This window comes from Callospermophilus lateralis, chromosome 15 (assembly GCF_048772815.1).
Source record: "Callospermophilus lateralis isolate mCalLat2 chromosome 15, mCalLat2.hap1, whole genome shotgun sequence".
NCBI classification, from domain to species: domain Eukaryota; kingdom Metazoa; phylum Chordata; class Mammalia; order Rodentia; family Sciuridae; genus Callospermophilus; species Callospermophilus lateralis.
This window is the reverse complement of record NC_135319.1, coordinates 51,439,603-51,465,100: the sequence shown is the minus strand read 5'-3', so window position 1 is coordinate 51,465,100 and position 25,498 is coordinate 51,439,603. Positions and strand designations below refer to the sequence as shown.

The following is a 25,498-nucleotide window of genomic DNA, read 5'->3' as shown; positions in this document are numbered from 1 at the left end:
AAGTTAAAAAAGTGAGCTCTAAGGAGGACAAAGCTTTAAGGAGAGTGCAGAGGTGGCACATTGGCCTCTGTGCAGCCTGAGAGAACAGGGAAGGTGAGGGTACAGGGCAGGCCAAGGTAGGGTGTCTGAGCTTCAAGTCAGGGGCTCCCTAATCAATCCTTGATTTGTTTTGTTTCTTCAACAAACGACTCAAGAGTTAAACGAGATGGCCTGAACATTTTATGAACTGAGAAACAAAATTCTGGAAGTCATGGCTAGAATTCCTCCTGAATTGGAGTGTGGTACCTAGGAGGATTCCAAGGGGTCCAGGCAATAGGATTACATGAATAGATGGGATAGCAGGAGCTGTCTGAAGCCTTTGGAACCAACACTCTGGCAAGCAGGGTCTACGGCCACCAACACACTGGCAGGGAGATTGGGTAGAAGGCTCCCTGAGCTGAGATAGACACAGCCCCTGATACCCTCCCACCTCCCCCAATGACAAAGAGGCCAACAAGTCCAGGATACATGGTTCACGTAGCAGCAATGCCCAGATACTAACCCATAGTCCCCAAGCTTTTTTTGCTTGGGTAAACAGTATTGTCAGGGTTTGGAAAGGAATCACCTAAAGTAATGTTTCATGTGGGCCTGAGGGTTAAAGTTCTTCCGCTCCTGCCTACACACAGGCGTGGCTACACCACAAGTCAACCAGTTCCAGTTGTAGCCTTGTTTGAAGGATAACTGAAATCCATGTTGGAACGTGCCAATCTGCACTTCTATACCTCTAGTTACACTTGATTCTGCTGGTCCCCCCTGCAGCCAAATTTATACTGTGTATTTAAAACCATTTTGGTAGTGACCCCAAATAAAAACAACCAAAACAGCAGCATTAATATAAAGATATATTCCATAAAAGAGTCTGGCAGTCAAAGAGAAGCAACACACTTTCTAAAAACACAAGCATTCTTCCTCTAGTCTACAGAGAATGGTAAAAAACAAAACAAAAATATCATCATCATCATCAACAAACACCCACCAGCATAACCAGTATACACCACACTAGAATGTACACTTCTGCAAGTGAATGAAGGTAGCTCTCAATCCCTGAACAGTAAGGACAGAACTGGTACAAGCTACAGAGAAGCATTAGAAAGTAGCCCAGCCAAAGATGGACAATGCCCCAACTACTCCAAGGGTTTTTCAGCACATACAATAAACTTCATTGCCAAGAGCAAGCTCCAGAAGAGCCCCAACAGGAAGGGTGGGCACAGTGACCACACATATCCTGGTGGGGAATCACCACGAAAGTTAGAAATAAAATGTCCCAAGATTCTAAGCAGCTGTGGCCTGGGGTGCACAGCTCAGCACAGGCCTGGCTGCAGGGCAGCAGCTCTCTCCAGGGACAGATGTCAGGCCAGCCAGCCTTTGGCGTATAGCTTCGACCAGAAGTTTTGCCCAAAAGGTTTTTGGCTGCCTAAGTGGGGGCTGGGGCTCCCTAGGCAGGCCATGGGGAAGGAGGGGCAGGATTCAAGTTCGGGTGACAGCTTTAGTAGCACCAAGACTGGAAGACAGTGAGGCCAAGCTGGGAGGTGGGATGTGTCTCGGGGGCAGTGTATGGAGGAAGGGGAATGCAGGAACACAGTAGATGGAAAGGACAGGCTGCTGTGGTTGGTTCTGGAAACACTCAGGGGAACTGAAAGGGATAGCTTTTAGTTCCAGACACTGTGTAAGGCTGCTGAGAGGAGATGCTGGAGGAAAGGAAGAGGAAATGAAGACATGGTGTGAAAACATTCTTACCCCTATAAATAAACTATTTACACACTTTAAGAAAACGAGAGCCGGCTCTCAGTGGGGAACAGGCCACCCCCGCTTCCCCAGCAACCAGGGCTTAATGCTGTTGAAACCAGAGGCAGTTCCTGTCCTGGAAAATGGCAGTGGGGCTTGGCAGGTAGCCGCCGAGGCATTTCGTGGCACCAGTCATGCCCTGGCTCAGGCTTACTTCACTTGGACATGGCTGAGGATCCTGCAAAAGACCCTAACCCACCACAATCCCGCTAGCATACACAGATCCACTTGAGCCCCTCCCCTTCTCCAGCTAGAAGCAGGCCACTGCACTGCTGGACTTGGTGGAGAGAGAAGCTCTGTGCTCACCTGCTGTCCCTTTACCCATGTCCCACCCTAAGATGTGGCTGTCCATCAGGCTAGCGCCCATGACCCAAAGCCTGCAGTGAGGAGCAGGTGTCTGCAGAGGCTCTCGGTCTCCAAGAGGGCCAAGACAGGCACTCCTTACAGCCACAGAAGCCCAGTCTGTCCCTCAGGGCCACTGCCCCATGTAGAGACACTTCTGCCTCTAGGAAGTCCCAGCAGGGATGCAGGCTCAAGTCTTGCAGGTAAAAAGGAGCCCTGGGTCTTCAGCACCAGCAAGGAGAAATAGAGTTCATATCACACTGATGCCGAAGAAAGGGCGCTGGCTCCAGGTGGCTGTGCCAGCTTCTCTCCCACTGGATATAAGGTTGATGACAGTGAAGGGTTCTGGCCTCCACAATGTGGCTCAGCTGCACTTGCTCGCCTCTGCTCCTCAGAAGTAATGGCCGGCCTTCACCGCCTCGATGTCTGAGATCAGGGTCCTTGCCAGGAAGATGCCAAATATCTGAAACCAAAGCCAGCAGTCAGTGGCCTTCAGCATTAGCAACCAAAGGAGGAGGGCGGGGAGCAGAGAGCAGACCGGTGGACACCCCATTGCACACTGCTCCCTTGGTCCACTCTGTCAGGGTAGGGACACACTGGGAAAAACGCTCAGGCAAGGGGCAAAGTACAACTGACCCACAGGTAGAAAGTGCAGTCTGCTGTGTCTCTTGAGCCCAGAAGAGGCAAGAACAAGCAGGAACCATGGACTGAAAAAAGACACTTGGTCCTGCCTCTAACACAAGTGAGCACAGCACATCCCACAGGCAGGACACATGTACCCAGATCAAAACCAAAATTAACAAGGCCACTCTATCATGTTGATCCCCAAAATAACAAATCTCAAATGTTTCCTATAAACCTGGATTCCATCATAAAACCAAGGTAATCAATGATGCTGGCTGTGCTGATGTCAACACGTCCTGTCCTTGGAGAAATGGGCAATCATGAGGCTCGGCTGAAGTTTTCCTACATGAACAGACCAAAGTGAACTTGGTAACCTTCAGGAGTGCTCTTGATTTTTATTTCCCCTTTTAAGTTCTGCCTGTGGTTCGTAACTGACTCCCCTGCCTGTTTTGCAAGGCTATTTCTTTCCTTGTCTACATGCTTCTCTGCCTTCCTCTGAAGTCACTAAGTACACACTGCTAAGTGAAGGAAAAGGTGCATGCAAGTGGCTGGACCCACTGCAGTCATCCTCTTCAAGGCAGGGTTGGTGTGTTCACAAGCACACCACCCACTCTCCCAGAAGCTGCTCAGAGACTGCCAGCATCTCCTCACAAGCTCTGTGCAGCACTAGAAATGTTCATTCCTCTGAGACCACTCAATTACTGACTTCCCTTCTAGGAGATACTGGCGGTTCCACTCACCCTAGGCCCTGTTGCCCCCTCACCACCAACATCCTTCCAACTGTTCAGGTGAACAAGCATCCACAAAGGGCAGGAGCCAAGAGAGGCTCATGTGAACAGGAAGAGGCCTGGGTGCCCAGGTGCTAGGGACAGGGAGGAAGAGATCCTTAGGTGACTACATTGACCTGAGCCTCAGTCCTCCTTCAAGCCCCAGGTGATCCACAATATCACCTTCCATTAAGCAGCTCTGACATCTTAAATCCTGCCATTTTCATCCACTTGCAGCAGGGTAGACTCTCAAAGCAGGTGACCCTCCCAGAGTATACTCCAGTCCCAACCAGATACCCTTATACAGTCTACTAGGGTCTCACTCCACTGCCATTCTGTAACAGTACCTCTTACATTGTCACGACAGAGAGGCTTCCTTTAGGTAGTAGACCACAGGGAGACAGGAATCAGTCTGTCCTGGGTCTAGCCCACACAACACACACATACATTACACACACACACACACACACACACACACACACACACTCTCACATTCTCTCTCCCCCTCCCTCCGTCTCTCCCTCCCCCGCCCCACACACTCAGCTTTAAACATCTAATTTCTTCTGTCAGGTTCCTTCACACCATACACAAGCTGGACAAGCATTCTCTGTTAATGGCCCCCATTAACTTCCTCAAATGAAAAAACCCCCACCCATCTGCAGGCCCCTGGAACACACCTGAAGCAGAGAGATGGCGATAAAAACACCAGCCACGATGTAAATGTTCCTCGGAAGCCAGCCCTCCAGCGCCTGGATGCAGCCTTTGGTGAAGATGAACTCGTCCCACTTGCTCTTCAGCTGCAGGGAAGCACCCCAGAGGCCTGAGCCTGTGGCACAGAGTTCCCACCCTGGTCCCCAAAAGCTCAGCTCCAGCACAGAACAGGATGAAGCACATGGGAAGGACAGGCAAAACTCTCCAGGAAAAACACATCCCTTGGTTTTGGTCTCTATCCCTCCGGGGTCAAGCTGCTATCATGTCACCTGTTTACCAAAGGCCAGCTGGCCTGTTCTGTAATCCCATTTCTGTTTGGGCTACTGGAAATTCAATTCAACTTACTCAGCATACCTCCAATGCCCACATCTGGAGACACAGGAGGGGGCCTGAAGCCCTGGAGGAAGATGTACCTTTAAAGGGAGAAACTAGGAGATGAGGTGTGGGGCATTCTCAAAGGATGGGCAGAAGGAAGGGACGGTGGCTCCTCAATTGTCTCCCACAGGAAAGTCTAGCTCCAGGAGACAGAGCCAGCAGGCAATGGTCCTTAGCCAACCAGTACCCTCCAATGTCAACCCTCAATGGAGCATCAGTAAGTGCTCCAGGACCTGTCCTAGCACACACACACCCTTATTAACCTCACAAATGGCAATCAGCTTCAGTTCCCTTCCCCAGTCAACTTTCTTCATGGCAATAATAATGGAAGACAATTCATTTTAGAGGCCTTAGGGTCTGAACTGTGCCCCGCATTCATAAATTAGAGCCTTAACCTCCAGCACCTCAGAATGACTGTATTTGAAGAGAGTGCTTTTACAGAGTTAATTTAATTAAAATGAGGTCACTAAAGTGGGCCCTAATTCAGAATAACTGGTGTCCTTACAAGAGAAGATTAGTACAGAGACATGTAGAGGCATGAAGAGACTCAGGGAGAAGACGACATCTACAAGCTAAGGAGACAGATAGATTCAGTGTGTGCTGAGGGCTCCTTTCTGGTCCATGGATGGTGTCTTCTTTCACAGCAGAAGAGGTGAAAAAGCCCTCTGGGACCACTTCTATAAGGATACTAATCCCACTCCTCCGGTCCCTGACCTCATGGCCTAATGCCCTCCCAAACACCCTGCCCCATCTTCAAAAATGCATGACTCAAGGGATGAGGTCTCAGTCTATGAATTTGGGGGAAAAACAAACATTCAGCTCATGCAGCCCATCCCTGAGAAATGGCAATCACTGAAGGATGCCAAGTTTTCCAAGCCACAGAACACATCTCTAATGCCCAGGAGATGCCCCTGCAGATTCCTGAGACCCCTTCCTTTCAAGACAGTAGTCATTCCTATCACCAAAAGTCACCAAAGCAAGAACTGGAGTCAGGGTGGAGGGTTATGCCTATATCTTCAGGGTGGTCTTGTTCCTCTTCACATGTAAGGTGGCTTTAAGAAAATCCTGTAATCATGAGTCCCATCCCTGCCCCAGGCCAGTCTCCTTCCTGCTGCCACTGTCTCCCTGAGGAAGCTGCACCAAGCCACACACTCCTACAGCTTCCTCCAGAACCCCTTTATAATAGACACCTTGTACAGCTCCAAGGAGCCTCTTAAAAATACAGACTTTGTTCCCCAAAATGTCCATCCCACTCTTTAATGCAGCAATGATTCTGTTTTGTGACTGTAGTCACAGGGTTTGAAATCTCCACCTGTCACTGTTCCCAAGGATCCTGCCTCCAGCTCAGGAGGGAGTGTGTGGGGCACCAATCCCTTCTCAGCCTTGTCTCCGTTTAGATGTCACCTTTTCAGCTTAATCTCCCCCTGCTTTTCCCCACCCCAATTTTCACTTTTGCTAAAGCAGCAAGTTAAACTATAGGGAATACAGCTTGAAAAACTGTCACCCTAAGGAGCTCTTGAAGTTCTGCATGTTGGGGTTCTCACCTGAATCCTGACATCGTATCCACACTGTGTGTTCACAACTTTTTGCTGTAAGATAATCAGAAAAATCAGTCACTTTTATCCTCTTGAGAAGTCAGTGGTAAAAGGTTCAAGAAAAGTTATAACCCAACACCAGAAAACACCTTTGCAAATTCCACTAACAGCCCACATCCTCCAACCAGGATAGGACAGGTGTCAGTAAACTGTTTCTGTTATGGACGAGAGAGTAAATATTTCAGATGCAGTCTCCAGAACAGTACAGAATTCTGCTTTAGTAGCAAGAGAGCAGGCACTGACAACATGTAAACAAACAGGCCTGGCTGCATTTCAGGATGGACCCTGGAATTTGAATTTTGTACAATTTCCACATATCACAAAATGTTACCTTTCTTTTCAACCATGCTATAGCTTGGATATTCAATGCCCCCCAAGTTCCCTATGTTAAAGGTTTGGTCCTCAGGGTGGAGCTAGTGGGAGATAAAAACTTTAAGAGGTGAGGCCTAATGGGAGGCCCTTAGGTCATAGGGTATATGACCTTGAAGGGGATTGTGGGAACTTGGCCCTTTCCTCTTATGCTTCTTGGCCACGAAGTGACCAGTTTGTTTCCACATACATTCCCTGCCATTGCCGGTCAGGCCTGAAAGTAATAGGTCTGTCTGATCATGGGCTGGAATCTCTAAATCCATGAGCCAAAATAACCCTTTTTCTTTTTCTTTCTTGTTTTTTTTTTTGGCGGGGGATTGGGGGGCAGGTAAGTGGCTTTGCTGGAGACTGAACCCACATACTAAGCATGACCTCTGCCACTGAGCTAAGCCCAGCCCCATAAACCTTCTGTCTCTGGAAGTTATTTTCTCAGGTATTTTGTTATAGTGCTGGGAAGATGAACAACCATTTAATAATAACTAAAAGCATTCTTGGCTCCCAGGTCATATAAAAAAGCAAGCCAGATTTGGGTCCTGGGTCACAATTTGCCAATCTTTGTGCTAGGAAGCAAAAGTTATACTAGATAAATACAACATTTACTACATTAGTATATTTCATAGTAACCCTCAGAGTCCTCAGACATCAACTGTGCAACCTCAGCAAATCTGAGCCTCTCCTGGGCTGGAGAACCTGCTCATGTAGTAGAAGTGATGGCCGCCCTGCTGGGAGCCCTGTGACCCAGAACAGGCATTACATAACTGCACTGAGAGTTAGCACAGGGTCAGTTCTGCACAGATTCAGCTCAGACAAAATTCAGTGCTCCTTCACAGGTCATCCCGTGAGCCCAGTTTCTGAACCCAATTACCTGGTTTAGACTGAGAATAAAATAAACAGTGGAGAATCCACAGAAAATAATTCTCCACCACAGAGATGCTGTTCCCCTGACAGTGATGTGTTCCCCAAAGCTCCTGTAACCTTCTGAGAACTGGGGTTTTTTTTCACCTGAGAAAGGGTATAAAAATGCCAATCAAGGGCTCATGAGCATCACAGCATCTTGCCCAGGCACCCCAAGTGAAAGCCCCTCAAGGGAGGGTAAATATTGCTTCCTCCTGCTTCACCCAGTACAGCAGTGCCAGGGTGGGCCATGAGAGAACAATCCCAGAATGTATGTGAACAGGATTGCAGAGGTGCAAGGCCTTGGGGCAGATGTGAAGGGCATGCACCCAGCTCCTCCAGTGTGCAGCAGAATAACAGCTCAGGGCATGCGCAGACTCCCAGAAACTACTGGCTATATGAGGGACACACGTCATGCCCAGGAGCAAGTCAACTCACCGCAGGATCCGGCACACAGCAGGAGAAGGGAACCCCACACTTCTCGCGACTATAGCTGGCACCACTGCAGTTGAAATAGACGTTAAGGTCCCAGTCTTCAGGGCCATAGGCTCCACAGCACTGGTTCTACAATCACAAAAGTCAAGAATTATCAGATGCTCCCAGAGTCAGTCTTAATGTGGCAGGATAAGTATGGTTCCTTCTATCAGACAGAGAAACTGAGGCCCACCCTGCTATCTCCCACACATACAGAGATGCTGAGCAATACCACCCAGGAAATCCTCTAAAAATGAAACAGCAGCTGGGTGCAATGGCACATGCCTGTAATTCCTGTGAGTGGAGGCTGAGGCAGGGGGATTGCAAGATTGAGGCCAGCCTGAGCAATTTAATCTCAAAAATGAAAAAAAAAATTAAAAGAGATGGAGACATAATTCAATGGTAAAACACCCTTGGGTTCAATCCCCAGTGCCACCGCCACCACTACCATCAAGGCAAGAGCAGCCCCAACATCTCTGTCAAACACAGGTTGACTCAGGGGCACCACCTGGCCTCAGCACAGGGCTTTAGTTTCTACTCTGGCTTTAGTTGCCTTTTTTGTTTCTTTATCAAAATCAAACAAACAAAATACATACATATATATAATATATTTTATATATATATATATATATAAAAGCGCTGAATGTCTACTCCCAAAGCAACAGTTACAACTGGAGTGAATGGCAACACAGGAAACTCTGCCCCATCCAGGGCCTCGGCCCTCCTCACTGTCTGGTACAGCTGCAAAGAAGAATCCTCATCAGTCTAACAACTGTAAAACCCAACATGCTGAAGGTACTGCTGCGGTGTGAACGGTGTCCCCACACGAGAGCAGATCGCATTTCCACACCTGCCCTTGGAGCTGACTTGGTTATGGCATAATCATAACAAATGACAATGGGGATTTCCACTTGTTTTCCTGCTTTTAAGGTAAAATACTGTCTTTCCCATCCCCACCTGTCCACTGTGCCAGCTGCTTAATGATTTAATAATTAACTAATATTTCACCCCAAGAAAGCTCCATAACCTACTGAATCCCTCTGGAAAACTTTGTTTTTTTTTAAAGAGAAGGAGGCAGCAGAGAAAAGATGATTGTTTTAGGTAATGCTGGAGCCAGCAAACCCAAGACCATGTGAACACAGAATGAGACTGTGGCACCGAACAGAAAGAAGAACAGTGAGGGGCATGGGGTAATGGCAGGGATTTGGTGGCTTTCACAGACCATACAGGTCAATGACAACAATTCGGGTAGACTCTTTGGTCATATAAATGGGTTTGGCTAAACTCCATGATACATGAAATAAGGGTAAACAAGTTTTGGTTAATAAGAGTGGGTCATAGTTATTTTTAGTGCTCTCTAGAGTTTATTTTCTTCTCAGAACTAAAGTGTTCCATATAAAAATTTCCTGAGGAAGATGGGCTTTCAGACAGAGCACAGATCAAACAGAAGATAACATGGCTAGGAAGGGGGTTTCTCCCAGGGGGCCTGGAGCAGCTGGAGCCCAATCCTCCAGGTGCAGCTGTACACCAGGGGGACAGGGACAGATGGACTTATGGCCCCAGCGTGGGACTACTTAGATAAACCCCAGGGGACATACTCCAGAGAGGTCACATTCCCCTCCATCTGAGGAAGCTTCCTCTAGGCAGCTCTGCCCTTCTCAAACAGGAAGGGGAAAAGGTCCTAGAGAGGAAGGGGACAGGAATAGCTTTAAGTGGTGAGTCATGAGATTAGGGAGTAGGAGCTCGGCCTCCCCTGCCCCCAATACCCACAGGGCTTAAGGTCCCAGGGACAACTGGCTGCCAGTGTGGCTGTTGGGCAAGGCTGGGGAGACCTTAGCCACAAAGGGGGAGGGTAGTGAGGGCTGAGATTCTAGAAGTGGGTGGCCTTGGTACAGTTGGAATTGCCTGCCCAATACAAATAGTGGGTGGGGAGGCACAGGAAGAGAGAGCCTGGCTGGGCCACATGAACGACAGAGACAAACTGACCACAGGCAAAGTACACACTCCATAACCTCCCTACTGCCTGCCACGCTGCAGGCAGAAACACAGCAAGGAGAGAAGGTTTGTGTCCCCCAACCTTGACTGTCGAGCTGCACAGACTTGACTTAAGGCAGGAAAGTGCAGGTGCTACCACGAAACCCGCCAGGAGACAGTGCTTACAGCTTTCTGAAGGGAGTCGATGAGGTTCTGCAGGTCGATGTCGTCCCGGTAGGATCTGATGTTGCTCTCAAAGAACTCCCGGAACCGATCCCTTACCCAGTCCTGGAACAAGAAGGCCAGCACAGCCACAGCCAGCTCCAGGAAGAAGATGAGCACGATGGCACCACAGAACTGCACGGAGACAAGGGCAGTGCAGGAGTTACCACATCTACCAGGCTGGTCCTATACACCCATTTGACCCAAAACCACTACCTGCTGCAGAGCATGAGCTGTCACAGGAGACCCCAGGTCAGACTGGGAATCCTGCATTAGTAGCAGGGGGCTTCATCTCACCCGTAAAGGGGGATGGTTGATCACTAACCACGTCATCCACTGCAACACTGCTAACAGTGAATGAGTGAAAAAAGATGAGAGGGCTCCAGGTCAACGTGCCAGTCACTGTTATGAAGCAGCCCTCCTCCCTCGAAAGAAGGAAACCATAATACGGAGTGAATGGCTGTCCTACCCACAAGGTTGACAGCTCCTCTGGGACAAAGTCTGGGCCCAGACACTACCTGACCACTCTCCACACATACACAATCATCCAAATTTCTAGAAATCAGATTTATCACCCCAACCTTAAGGATGAAGAAAGTGAGGCTCACTCAGGTACATAGCTTGTCTGCAGTCACATAACTCACACAGGACATCTAGTTCCCTGGAAGTCTTACCACTCTGGAGGCACCAATGTTATCAGTACCCACTCTGTATGTGAGCATGATAGTCACATACAGACCTTTCCTGAGATATGTCTGTGACAGGCCACGAATAGTGGTGGCATTCTACAAGGCCCCTCTGCAGCCATAGGTTCATATCCACCTCTGTCACCAGAGACTTTCAGTGTGTAAAGCCTGTGTTCTCACAGACACAAAGGCCACTAAACAGCTTTAACACCACTGACAAATTTGGAGGAGCCTTTCAAAGCAAGATGGAGAAGTACCGGCATGTAGGCATAGGAACATGCATATACACAGGCCCTACAAATGCACTCCCTGTTCCCATGGAAGCAAGATACTAAACATAGTATTTTTAAGAGGGAAAAAATAGAAAAAAAAAATGTGCTTTGCTTTTTAAATTAAGCCCAGGAAAGAGAAAGCTTGACCTAATAAACTCAACAAATAATATATTATAAAAAACCTTAATGTGTTTTCCCCACCAGGTGCTATTTAATTTTAACTGAATGTATTTAAAAATGAATTTGTATCTAAATATAAAACTAAACTCTTAGTAACTCGCAGTTCTACCAGGAAATTAAAGATTCTACATTGCACATCCAACAGATTCACACACCCTGGAGGAGGGAAATAATTTCTTAATGTTACTGACAACATCTTTTGATCTTAGCCAGGAAGGGCAAAGGTGAGTAGCAAACAAACAATTCCTCCAGAACTTCTGAGAGGAGATAAAAGGCAAAGAGGGGGAGTGGAGCTGCTTATAAGCACTTCCTCCCACCAGGAGCTGAAAACCAGAGGAGCCCCACTTCTCCCGGGGAAAGGAACCAGCTCATCTGGATTTTTTTTTTCCTAAAATCTTACCACTCAATGAGGCAGTAGGGTACAAAGTGACTCAAACCAGGTAACATATAGGCCGTCCTAGCTGAGCCAGTACCCCTACCCCCCATTACCCCTACCTCTGTTACATCCCACCCCCATCTCTGGGGCCACTCACAAACTTGAGCAGGCAGATGTTCTCCCGTAGGGCCCCCACACAGCCAGCGAACCCCAGTGTGAACATCACCACGCCCACCATCAGGACCAGCACCACAGGGTCTATTCCATGTAGCCGAGTCACTTTGGTGAGGTCAGACAGTACACCCTGAAAAAGGCAGAGAAAGCAGGGTAACATCAGCCTTGAAGGGGACTCAAGGGGACTCTAGCTGGGCTGTCCAGAGACCTGCCTTTCAGGGCTCAATCCTATCATTAAAAGCCAGGCAGAATATGGCCCTGACTACCCGCTGAGAGGCACATCAGGTGAACAGATTCTTGACCACCTCAGTCCTGAGACCCTCATAGGAGGGTCACAACCTCCTGGTCTCCATGGAAGCTCAGTACCTGGGAGGCAGACCCAAGGCTTCCTTTATGGCCTATTGGGTATCTCTGATGGGTCCACTGGAAAGCAAAATGCTGTGGTTGACTGTCCAAAGCAGCCTCAAAATGAACATTCTGTGGAAAATACACCTAGCAAGGGAAGAGGTGTAGCAGTGCTGCCTACAGAATTACCTGTGATAGTGGAGGTGCTGTGTACCTGCACTGTCCAAATTGGTAACAACCGTTTCTGGGTGCTTGGAATGTGGCGAGGGACACTTAAGAATTTTCATTTGTGTTTAATTTCAATTAAATAGAAACACATAGTCATATGTGGCTAGTGTGACCCACAATGACACAGCAATTCTGTGAGATTCAAAGGAGAATGAAGAAGAGGACAGCCAAACCAGGTGCTCGGCCTAGCGCAGACAGCTAGCTAAGCAAACTGCTGCAGTCCCAGAGGTGGCCACACAGTGGCACCACAAGTCACAGGTTGCACTGGCTTCCAGGTCAGTGGGGCAAAGGGACACTGCACTGTAGTTCTTGCCCTGTTAGGGTTCACAGGCTACCCTGAAGGTGTCCAAACCCAAGGGCAGGACTCATCCAGATCCCAAGGCTATGGCAGGAAATCCCATAAACCTAAGTGCTCCTGTCTCCTCCTGGAAACAAAGGCAGTTTCCACTGAAGGAACAGGGGGCTCTTCAGTTTTTCTCTTTCACCTAGCTTCTCTCTCTACCTCCCTTGGTGCCCTGGCAGGGATTTCCGCCCTCTTCACCTCCCCAGCACCAAACTGCCATGGACAAAGACAACACCACAGCTCCACCTGCTCTTTATCCTTGCAGACTGTTACATACTGGTCTCTTTTTCTCACCTCTCTCACAGGCTTGGCAAAGAGGTCCAAAGATACTTAAAGACCTGCTCCCACCACATAGGGTGCCTGAGGGCACGCAACCAAGCCCTGCTCCTGTAGGCAGGACAAGAGCTCCAGGAATAAACACAACTGTGTTTGGGACTTGCTCACTTGCCCTAGAAGCGTACAGGGTCAGGCAGACAACCCCAGGCCCACTCTGGGCATAGCTGCAGGCAAGCCCAGGGCCACTACGGGCTGCTGCAAACAGAAATTTCTCCACATTCACAAAGCTCAGAAAAACCCCAAAACCTAACTGTTCTAGCACTGACCACCCCTCCCTGCACTGCCCAAGGCAGAGCCAGCCTCAGGAGGGTTCTGTGGATCTTTACTTTGCACAGGAAATGTTCCTTGTCAAGAAACAGATAGGAGGAGGGGATAATTCAAGCAGAATGAATCTAGTTTTGGTCTCCTGGTACTCAGGGTTCTACCTACCTTTTCACTCCATGCCCAGAGTCCAACTCCAAGGAAGACAACTCCAGCCAACTGAGCAGGAACAGTGGGGTGGAGGGGGGGAGAGAAGAAATGTTAGATCAGAAGCCAACACCATAAACATGCTTCTCACAGCAAAGACCACATGCTAGTCAGGATGCTCCTGGCTCCCAACCAAGATTCTAGGCCCTTCTGGGCGTGGTGGCACACACCTATAGCCCTAGCACTCTGGAGGCTGAAGCAGAAGAATCGAAAGTTCAAGGCCAGCTTCAGCAATTCAGCAAGGCCCTAACCAGCTTAAAGAGACCCTATCTCAAATTAAAAAATAAAAAGTGCTGGGGATATAGCTCAGTGGTAAAATGCCCCTGGGTGGTTCAATCTCCAGTAGCAAAAAAAAAAAAAAAAAAAAAAAATCCTTAACCCTGCAGATGACAAGGGCTTCTACCCCAGGAAAAGGACAAGGAGGCTCTGCAGATAACTGGTTTGTACTCCTGAATGTATGTATGTACTCCAACACCAGATGGCTCCACAATCCAGAGAAGAGATAAAGGCCTCAAGGCAGACTAGGTCCTACAGAGACTGTGCAGTCAAGCTCTACCCTGTTCCTTCTATATTCTGCCACACCTACCCCCACCCAAGTTCATTTCAGGGCACTCTCAGTGTGTAAGAGGACTTTGTGCCCCAGGAGCATTAGAGGTTTCCAGTGTAGATGGGGGCATGGAGAGCAAAACCCAGCACCAAGTATGCTCCCCACCTCAGGCCTCCAGCACTGTATTCAAACTCAGTCATAAGCTACTCAGTCCAGCTGCTGGCCAGAGTTGAGCCCCCTCCCCAGGGTACTTACATGTAGCACAAAGTACACATGTGCTCAGGAGGTGCTGGGTTACTAGCTAATGAATTAAAATAAGCCTGCATTAAGCAATGACCTCACTTAGAAGAAAAGCACCCCAGTCTCCCACCTATAGGAACCCACTAGGGCTAAGCTGCTCCCTGGGCCAAGAGAATGGAGCCCACCCAAATGCACCACACAGGTTTCTGAACCGGGGAGAATCTGCCATATAAAAGGAAAATACATCATGATCTGTGCAAATGAAGCTGCCTCCTGTTTTTCTGTTAACTACTTTATACCACACTGGCATTGCATTGCCATATATTAGTATCTCACAACAAATAACAGGGCTAGATTTCTCTATGACTCTCACCTTTCCAAAGTTTATTCTCAAGCTTCAAGCTATTTCTGCCGTTTTATTCAATACTAGACCCAGGTGGCTGGAATGGGAAGGCAGGCCCTTTAATGAAAGCCCCAGGAGGTCTCAGCCTCTTCCAGATCATAGATCATTTTTCAGAAAATGCACACACTCCCAATATTCTGCACAGAATTTTGGAGGGTGGTTCACAGCTTCTAGTGGTTGGTTCCCACAGTGGTCTGTAAACCCCAACTGAAGAAGTCCTGCCAGAACCCCAACCCCTGCATTTTATAAAGCAGAATACTGGGGTCCAGAGAGTTCAAAACCAAAATGGCAGGAAGTGAGGAGAAGGACCCCATCCCAAGCTCAGTTCATTCATTCATTTGTTCCTCACTCACTGGTTCAAATATTCATCGAGTACATCCTAGGTGCTGCACTCCACCAACAGGCCAGCGGGCTGCTGGTGCTTATGTTCCTGTGGGCTCATCCTTGCTCCTTTCTACCACACCACCCCACTCCACCTCACACCAATTTCCTAATTGATATCTTTTTCTTGATGAGTGCATGATCATTTCCTCCACTTCCCAGGAGTTTCAAAATGCTATGAGAAGTAAACCCACAAGTGACTGGTAACCCTACAATTCCTCAAGGTTCTCAATACTTACTTACCTCTTGCCAAAGCTGGAGCTAGTCTTTAATCCCACCTTATCTGACCTTATGGAAGGTGAGATCAAGTCAGTCATTTCTCCTTCAACTATTTCCCTGCATACGTAGCTTCAGGAATACCAAGGCAAAGGGTTGTCTCCCTCACTGACTCCTCTTTCAGATCACACCAAGTGGTGGAGAAGCTCACAGCTCAGTCCTAGGTCCTTTGCCCTGCCTTGAGCCTGCTAGATGATCTCATGATTGCCACAACACTAAATGCTGTCCAACACACTGCCAACTCACCAATACAGACCAGAATAGCCACTTCTCTAAGTCACGCAGCTCAGGGTCTCCTTGACTTGTCCACCTGAAAGATCTGATAAGATTCCAATCGAAAAAACGTCTTCAACGTCTCCTGGATCTCCCCACCCCTGCTCTGCTCCTCCCCAACTCCTCACCTTCTCCTTAAAGGGTACCACTGTCTGTTCCTCTGTTTAAGAGAAAACCTTGACTTCGTGCTTAATGCTTCTTTCTCCCTTGCCCAGTATTCAACTCACTATTGACCCTCTGCTGGTTTTACCTTCAAAACACATAATACATCTGAACAGTTTTCCTCTCTGCACCCACCTGTCTGTTATCTATCTGCTCAGGTCTGGATCCTGCAGGGGTTTCCTCACAGGCCTCCAAGCAACTAGAATGACCCTTTGAAAATACAACTGCCCCTCAGAAATTGAGAGAAACTGGTTCCAGGAACCTCTGTGGATACCAAAATGCTCATGCCCAGGCATCCCATATAAAATGGTGCAGTATTTGCATATAACCTGTGCACATCCTCCCATATACTTCAAATCATCTCAGATTACTTATAATGCCTAATACAACATAAATTCTGTATAAATAGCTGTTATAATGTTTAGGAAATACTACAAAAAAATGTTTACATGTTCAGTACCAACACAGATTTAAAAAAAAAAAAAACAGCTTTTATCCAAGATTAGCTTGTAGAGCTGGCAGATACCAAAGGACAACTGTAAGATTACATGGCTCCCCACCTTGAAACTCTCCAATGACTTCCCTTCAGACCTGGAATAAAATTCAAACTCTGCCACGACCTACAGGGCTGTGCCCCAGGCTTCGGCCCACATCCCAGCAACACATTCCTCCTGCCCATCACCCCCATTGCAGCCCTGCTCCCCACCACCCTGGCATCCTGGCTGTTTCCTGAACTCACTCCCTGCTCAGAGCTTTGAATGTTCTTTGTCCATATCCATTCCTGGCTTCTTCCTCATTTCTTTCAGGCAGGTCTCCTCAAATTTCACCTCTTCAGAGTTGCTACCTTTACCATCATATGTAGAACAGCTCCCTGTCCATCACTTGGAAATCTCCTTTTGCCTGATTTACTTTATTGAACTGAACCTAGATCAGATAGGCTGTCTGTGCTGTTCAGGGGTGTATACCAGCAACATGGAGAAGGACCTGGCATGTAGGTGCAGAACAGGCCCTTGTAAGAACCTTATCAGGCTGCAAGGATAGGCAGTCCCAGCCTGTGGTGCTTCTGGCTCTCCTCCCAGGCACACTTGTGGAAATCATCTACTTCAAAGAGCCAAGAAAGAACCCAGCCTGGCCCAGGTTTATGGTGTAGCCCTAAACAGGGGCATCAGCCGAGAATCAGAGCAGAACAGAGCCTGTTGGCTGACTAGCACTATCCCCCATCCAGTGTTCCCAACAGACTTTCCCAGCTCTGCTTTCTGCAAAGTCCACCCAGCTCCCAGTGACATGTGGACCAGTGAATGAAGTCAGCCTTGAAATACTCAACTGACAGCCATGCAGACCTCCCCTTTCCTGATCTCTGCATTCACTGATCTCACAGTTCACTCCTCACCCCATGTTCTGCATCTATTTTTCCCCATAATAAGACCAGCCTCAGCTCCACCTATATGTCTATGTCTTGCTGAATTCATACTGAGGTGCTGTTTGAATTCTTCCTCCAGGTGACTAAACTGATGCAAGAAAGCTTGCACTGCTAACACACACAAAGGACAAGTCCTCCAGAAAGATCCTCAACTCTCCGTAACAGAAGCCAGCATTTACTGCTGATCTACCTGCTCAGGTCTGGATCCTGCAGGGGTTTCCTCACAGGCCTCCAAGCAACTAGAATGATCCTTTGAAAATACAACTGCCCCTAAGAAATTGAGAGAAACTGGTTCTAGGAATCTCTGTGGATACCAAAATCCTCATGCCCAAGCTGTGCCAGGGCAGGCAGCTCCTATTCATGGCTGCTCCAGTCATCACTGTTTTCCAAGGCTCCCTAGGAAAGCCATAGAGGAGCCCGGTCCCCATCACTGCAGCACAGTTCTCCTTCCCCACACAATGACTAGGCTCTAAGAGTAAGAGCTTGTTTTGTTTTTTTTTTCCCCATTTTGTTTTAGAGGAAGAACTAAAGTTAACTCACATAAGAAAGATGGGAACTTAGGGGTCACATGTCAGATCATGGGTTTAATGAATACTGGCCCAAAGCTGAAACTTTGTGGACCAACAATCATGATCCTTGAACTCTGGAGCAGATTATGTGGGTCTGGGCTGGGTCTTGTTCCCTAGCTGCTAACCTTCTGGGAGCAATGGCTCTGCTGGGTGACCCCCAGTCTTAGAGCAGCCTTCTTTGTTCTTCTTACATTCCAATTGAATCTCCTCAAGTAGGGATCCAACTCCAGTCAAGCCCAAAGTGAGTCCAACCTTCAGTCTGCTTGGATCACTGAACACATATACTGCTATGGTCACCAGGCCTATAGCCCCACCCTTTCCTTCACACCATGTTAAACACTTAAACACCAAAAGAGACCTTCTACATACTCCAACACTGCTCTTATCACCTTCATTTGTCAGATGGAAAGCTCAGACGCAGAGCAACTTGGTCAATTGTTCAAGGTCACAGAACTGCTACTTAAGAACCAAATCTGAGTGTCTCTGACCCTGATAACATGTGATTTCAGAACTGACAGTCACATGGGAGCCCAGTGGTATGATGCCACAGAGAGGCATTTGGGCTTTGCAACTTCAAAGACAACAAAACATAGCTATGTGATGAGGCCCCTATTAAAGGAATCTTTGTTCCAACCAGGGCAGATGGTAAGGGAGGAGGGCTTCTTTAGGGATCATCAAAACATTCAGAATTGACCTTTCCTCCTTAGCCAAAGGCCCATATCATAGAAGTAAGAGGTCTGCTTGTGGGTGCTCTGGGCTGGTACACTCCTTCCTTGTCCTATAAGCTACAAGGAATTCCTTCACCACCTGAGGAAGCCTGTGGCAGTTTACTCAAGGGGGAGCCAAGTCCCAGCAGAAGTATAAACAGATGGCCAGGCCCTGTTGGCCTGGAAGAGACAATTCCAACTCCAAGTAGTCAAAAGCAGCCTCTTACCCAGGATTTAATGAACTTAGTCCTTGCAAGATTTCCTTTAAGCATGTGTGAAAGCACTTAGACAACTCCTGCAGGCCCCAGAGGCCTTTCCTCATCAGGCTCAAGGAGAACCACCAATAACAGGGCAACAGGACTCTGTCCTCTGGGCCCCTGGTTCTTGCACAACCCTGTTGCTGACTCAGTCTAACATTCACAGAGTCCCTTCCTTCCCCTGGGCCTCCTACGGGTGTCTCAGAGATAACGGAAGGAAACACAAGGCTGAGATACCAAAAGATGGGGTGGTTCAGAGCAGTGCTGAACTAATGGCATAGGCCAGTGTGCTCTGAGTCTCGTCTCTGCTCTGGAATATCCTAGCAACAGGACCACATGCACTTCTAGGAATTTCTCTGAGCCTCATTTCCTCTACAACAAGGATGACCCTTTCCTTGATCATAGGAAGGTTGTAGGTTTTAGCCTCCTGTGGCATGCTTACCCTGGGGCAGAGCTCAGCTGAAGAACCCTGGTCTCCAAGGTGCAGGCAGAGCAGAGAAATAGAAGATCCTTCAGAGCAACATCACAAGCACCTACTACACTAAAGTCCCACCCCAGCAGCTTCCGCCCTAGTCTCTGTCCCAAGTTGAGGTCTTTCTTTCCAGATACACCTGCTTCATTGGGCTTCTGGAGATGACAGAAATGCATAGCTCAGGGATGGGGCTTTCTGGAGGCTTTCACATGAGGCAGGAAAAGATGATTGAAGAAAACAGGGCAGAGAGTGAGTGGAAGAAGCTAGAATTGAGCCTCCGTTCTGTCCTAACATACTCTTTGGCTTTGAGCAAGCCATCCCTCTCTCCTGGGGCTCAGTTTGCCTATCTGAAAAATGAGCAAAGAGCCTAAGCACCTCCACTAAGCCTTGCACCCCTCAATCTTTCCAGGTGCAAAGCCCTTGGTCTTGGTACTCTCCAAAATAGGGAATCACGAGTTCAGGCCTGGTAAACACCAGAAATCCTTGTTGCTTCTTGAAATGCCAATGAATCAATTGAATTAGAGGCCAGAAAGGTTGCCAGAGTACACAGACCCCAAATCCAAACTCAACTATGAAAGCCTAGTGGGCTGAGGGAGGATTCATGAGATATTCATCAAGGTTAGAAGGCCTTGCCCCTCAAGACTGGGGCCACTCTGAGCTCTAAACACAGCAGGGAATCTCCCTTTCAAAGTAGTCTCATATTAGATGAATTCTGAACTAAGCCACTTCTCAGAGGGAGTTTGGAAGTTTTGAAAACCAGAATGAAGACTGGAGCTCAGCTTCCTCATTATAGGGGGAAACAGTGCCCAGGAAGGAGATGCCTTGCCTGGGCCACAAAGCTTATCACACACCAGCATTTTCTCTTGCCGGAAGGGTGGGTCTGACAACAAGAAACACATGCCCTTTCAGTGAACCCATGTAAGGGTCCCAAAGAGGAAGGGCAAGGACTGGGCAGAGGGATCCAGAGGCAGTTTCCACAGCTGTCTCTGTGACCTCTGATAACACAGAGCTGGTTCCACCAAGCTCCACCCAGGAATCTGTCAAGGAAGGAAGGCGAGGGGATAGTCATCCAAGGGAGGCTACAGGCAGCGCCACAGGAAAGCGGGTGGAGGGAACCTCCACCCCAGTTGCTGCCATCACTGTCACAGATCATAGTGATTAACAGTGGGTGGAAACCCAAGACTCCAAACCAGGGCCAAAAAGTAAATGCTCGCCGCTTTGTGTGCTGGATGATCTCTGTTGCAAGCACTCAACTCTGCTGTTACAGTGGGAAAACAGTCAAAGACAAATAAATGAACTGACATGGCTGTATTCCAATAAAATGATATGTGCAAAACAGGCGGAAGACCAGGTTTGACCTGCAAGCCATGTGTGCCAAGCCCAGCACTAATCTATCACATTAAAGCCATCTGGACCTAGAGATGAAAGACAGGATTTCCTTTAACTCAGCCATATGAAGCCTGGGATACCCCCATATACTGGTGTCCAGATTTTATATTACATTAACAGATAACTTAAAACTATAAATAACCCAAAATGACATATTTCTACAATTAAATATTACACAATAAGAATAAACTGTCTACAACTACATATTAACAGCAGAAATGAAACTCACATATTTAACAAAAGATTTCAGACACAAAAGTCTTCAAATGATTAATGGAGAATATTTGGGTGGAAAAACTAAGCATCTACTCAAAAGATACTAGATAGAATAAAAATGTGATCTACATACAACAAGGAAAAAATCAGTAAATATGAGAATATAAGACAGGAATGACAGAGAAGATGGAATTAGCAAGACAAAGACTTTAAAATAGATATTTTACATATGTTTATAGATCTAAAGAAAAACATAAAAATGATAAGGAGAGAAACAGATATTTAAAAGACACAAATGGAACTAGTACAAGAAATAGAAAATATAACATGAGAAGTAAAGAATTCACTGGATGCATTTAACAACCAATTAAACCCTGAAAAAGAAGAGATACGTGGATTTGAAGACAAAGCAACTGTACGGACTAAAGGAAAGAAGGAAAAACAAGAAAAACTAAACACAATCTCCATGGTCTACAGGACAACACCCAGAAAAGAAGGGAGGGAGGGAGCACATTTGAAAAATAATGATCAGAATATTCGCAGATTTGATAAAATGACATCCTCACAAATCCCAAAGGTCTAATGAACCTCAAACAGATTAAATGCAAAGAAAACCACACTGTACAATACAATACAATACAGTAGAAAAGAGAAACTTTTTTTTTAAATACCAGGGATTGAACACTGGGCACTCTATCACTGAACTATATCCCCCAGAACCTTTTTTTTTTTTTTTTTTTTTTTTTTTTTGAGAGCAGGTGTCACTAAGTTTCCCAGGCTATCCTTGAGTTTTCAATACTCCTGCCTCAACCTCCCCTCCCAAGTAGCTGGGGTTAAAAGAGTGCACCACTATGCCTGGCTAAGAGAAACTTCTGAAACAAACCTGAGGGTGGGGAAAGATAAACTACAAGTACAATATGCATCTACAAAATATTTTAACCAAATGAAGTGAAAACATATCAAAATGTGTGGGATGCACAAAATATACAGCTTCAAATTCTTATACTAGAAAACAAGAGAAATTCAAACCAGTGATTTAATCTTCTACCTTCAAAGGCTAAGAAAAAAGCAAAATAGTTCCAAATAGAGGTAAGAAATAATAAATAAAAGAACAGCAGTCAATGAACTGGAAATAGATGGTGGTCATGGTTGGATAAGTATATGAATGTGCTTAGTGCCAATGAACTTAAAAATGGTTACAAGGATAAATTTTTTGTTATGTATATTTTAGTTTTTGAAAAAAAAGTAAAAAATAATTATAAAAGATTTTTTTTAATCAATGGAATTAAAAACATTAAAAAAAATCACCTAATCATGTAATCATATAAGCTGATAATGTCTTGATTCATTCTACTATCTTTTAAGAAGTCAAAGATAAAAGAGTTGAGTCTAATTTATGGCAAGGGGATGCAGACTGATGGTCACCTGAGGAAGGGGTGTAGGGAAAGGGACTGCAGAAGACACAAAGGAAGCTTCTGGTGTGACAGAAATGTTTCACATCTTCATTTTGATGATGGTGGTTGTATGGCCCACTGAATTGTCATCAAACTGTACACACACATACCAGGTTACTTCACCTTGAAAATACCCTGTGAGTGTTCAATAACCATATGACCCAGCAAGAATCTTGGTGCATCCTGGATATCCCTTCCTCCTACTCTGCTTCATTCAGGCCTGTGTGAGGAGGGCAGGGGCTACAGCCCTGCAGAGATCCAGCACCCTTGGCTATGCCTCAAGTTCCCCTGGTGACTCTGAGTAGTCCTTGCCCTTTGCCTTGGCAAGGCTCAGTATAAAAACACACACATCTACCTACACCCAAAGATAAGGCAGTCTATTTCCTGTGAATTGGAGCAGGCTTTCTGAAAAAGTAATTTTGACTCTATAAGTATGTCAGGGAGGTCAAATCAATGTATACACCTTCTGACCCACTTAATGTCACTCCTAGGAATCTATCCTGACAAACGACTTCCCTCCTTTCCCCAAAAGGAAGAATTCTGTATTATAAAAAAATAATCACTACATCCTTATCTAGGATGGGGGGAAAAAAACTGAAAACAACCTAAAAGTCCAATATGGGATTCTCTAAAACAAATATAATCACAAAGACTATGTCACAACCAAGAATGTTCTACACCAGGTGATGCTGCTGTGAAAATGCAGACCTCAAGAAAGGGAGGATTCTGCTCACAAGGACATGAAACCATGAAAGCCTCAGACAGGAGTGGGTGGAGCAGGGGGAATGCAGTAATCCTTGGCTGCCTTGTTAAGCCTTCTTGAACCTCATGCAATAATAAAAGTTTATTATATAATACTTGGAGAGAAATAGGTACCATATCTTCTCAGTAGTGAAGACAAGAATATTATTAAAATACTACACTTGGGGGACCAGGGGAGGAAGGAGAGAAAGGAGAGGGAAAGTACTGGAAATGAAACTGACCAAATCATGTTGTGTGCATGTATGAATATGTAACACATCCTACTAATACATATAATTACCAATAAATGTACCAATAATATACTAATAAATTTAAAAAAAAAAAACACTATACAGAGGGCCATACATGGTCCCTCCAGCACATACTTCTGGCAGCTTCCCTCCCTCTGCAAGCCAAAGTGAGATTTTTTTAAAAATTTAAAAAATTTTTAAATTGTGGTAAAATATACGATATGAGTGTGGATTTCAGTGGTATTAAATAGATGACAGTCTGGTGCAACCATCACCACCATCCATCCACAGAATTCATTTCACATAACTGAAAGTCTATACCATCAAATAGTAACTCTTTGCTATGCTTGAATGTGTTCCCTGAAATTGATGTGCTGGAAGCTTACTACCCAAGGCAGCAGTGTTGAGAGTCAGGACCTTTAGGAGTGGTTAGGTTAATTCATTATCACCAGAATGGGTTTGTTACAAAAACAAGTTCTGCTAATCTTGCCCTCTTTCTTGCCTATGTGATGCCTCTGCCCTGTTGTGAGGCAGCAAGATGGCCCTCAACAGATGCGGACCCGAGCATGGGTTTCTTGACTTCTAGAATCATGAGGCAAATAAACGTCTCTTTTCAATAAGTACCCAGCTTGTGGCAATTTGCTAGAGCAGCACAAATGGACTCAGACACTCTGCCATTCTCTCTCTCACACTCCTTGGCAACCAACATTCCACTTTCTCTATGATTTTTGACTACTCCAGGTAACATAAGTAGAATCATACGTTTGTCTTTTAAGTGGAATCAATTTGTCTTTTTGCATCTGGCTTATTTCACTTAACATAATGTACCCAAAGTTCACCTATATTAAGAATGAATAAGACACTACGGCATGTATGTGCCACATTTTATTTACCTAATCACCAAAATATACCTGGGCTGTTTCCACCTTTGGCTATGGTGAATAATGCTGCTACGAATGTGGGTATACACATCTCTCTTCAACATCCTGCTTTCATTTCTTTTGAGTCTATACCCAGAACTGAAATTTTAGATCACATGGTGATTCCATTTTTAATTTCATGAGGAGCTACTATATTGTTTTCCATCACAGCTGCACCATTTTACATCCTTGCCAACAGTGGACAAGGGCACCAATTTTTCCGCATCCTTCCCAGCATTTATTTTGGGTTGTTCTGGGTTTTTTTTTTCTTAAAGAACAGACATAGATGTGAAGTGGTATCTCACTGTGATTTTGATTTTTCATTTCCCTGAGCTGAAGATTTTGCACTGCAAACAAGTCTAGTCTAACTAAACTACAATTTAAAAAGTAAAAAATGCTCATACTCTCAAAATGCTATTGTTGGGCCAGGTGTTGCGGGGCACGCCCATAAATCCAATGATTCAGGAGGGTGAGACAGGCGCATCACAAGTTTGAGGCCAACCTGAGCAACTTAGCAAGAGCCTGTCTCAAAATAAAATCCAGAAAGAGCTAGGAATGCAGCTCTAGAGAATTCCTCTAGAGAATTCTTCGGCAAAACCAGGAAAGCTCAAATTCTTTGTGGAAGAGTACCCCGAGGTGCATTATCCAGTACAGTTAAAACAAGCAAACAAACAAAAAAACTATTCTGGCTAGAAGCAATTTTTCCTATCCCTATTATAAGACCCCTCAGGAAGCCCAGCACCATTCTTACTATGTGAAACATGAAATTCAGAACTGAAGAGAGACATCAGCGGCATCCGTGTTTCTTACCCCAATCATGTATTAATGTTTCCTGGGAAATCTCAGCTCCAAAGTCAAAAAAGAGCTAACAAAAATTGTTAGAGTGCTATAGGCGTTTATCTTTAAAGAAAATTATTGTGAAAATAATGCTCAATGGGGGCAAACTGCTAAATTAAAGCTTGCATTTGTCATATCACCTAGAACTGGCTGCAGAAACAACAGGCTGCCTTCTGCATATTCATCCCCGCCTGCTGAGCAATCCTCCTCCTCCACTGCTCACCTCAATCATCAAAATAAAACAAGTATCAACACTGTGCAAAATCATCTATCCAGACTTTGCTTCAAAATAATCCAAAGAGTGGGTGGGGGGAACAAATGAAATTAAGATCAGCTATGAGTGGATAATTTTGAAGCCCGATGATGGGAATGTAAGGCTCATTACATTTTTGTATTTTTGTATT

General features: G+C 46.1%; 1 protein-coding gene across 4 annotated transcripts in view; it reads right to left on the bottom strand.

Annotated features, from left to right (window-relative positions):
- Positions 1–868: 868 nt before the first annotated feature.
- Positions 869–25,498, bottom strand: part of Tspan14 (tetraspanin 14) — a 56,210-nt gene continuing 31,580 nt past the window's right edge. For all 4 annotated transcript variants that reach the window (XM_076834972.1, XM_076834971.1, XM_076834974.1 and 1 more), the window contains 7 exons: positions 13,541–13,591; positions 11,843–11,989; positions 10,136–10,306; positions 7,940–8,065; positions 6,188–6,232; positions 4,235–4,354; positions 869–2,629 (listed from right to left, as the gene is read on the bottom strand). In XM_076834972.1, the coding sequence (XP_076691087.1) occupies positions 2,558–2,629; positions 4,235–4,354; positions 6,188–6,232; positions 7,940–8,065; positions 10,136–10,306; positions 11,843–11,989; positions 13,541–13,591 (732 nt within the window). In that variant the 3' untranslated portion in view covers positions 869–2,557. The remainder of the gene's footprint in view (positions 2,630–4,234; positions 4,355–6,187; positions 6,233–7,939; positions 8,066–10,135; positions 10,307–11,842; positions 11,990–13,540; positions 13,592–25,498) is intronic.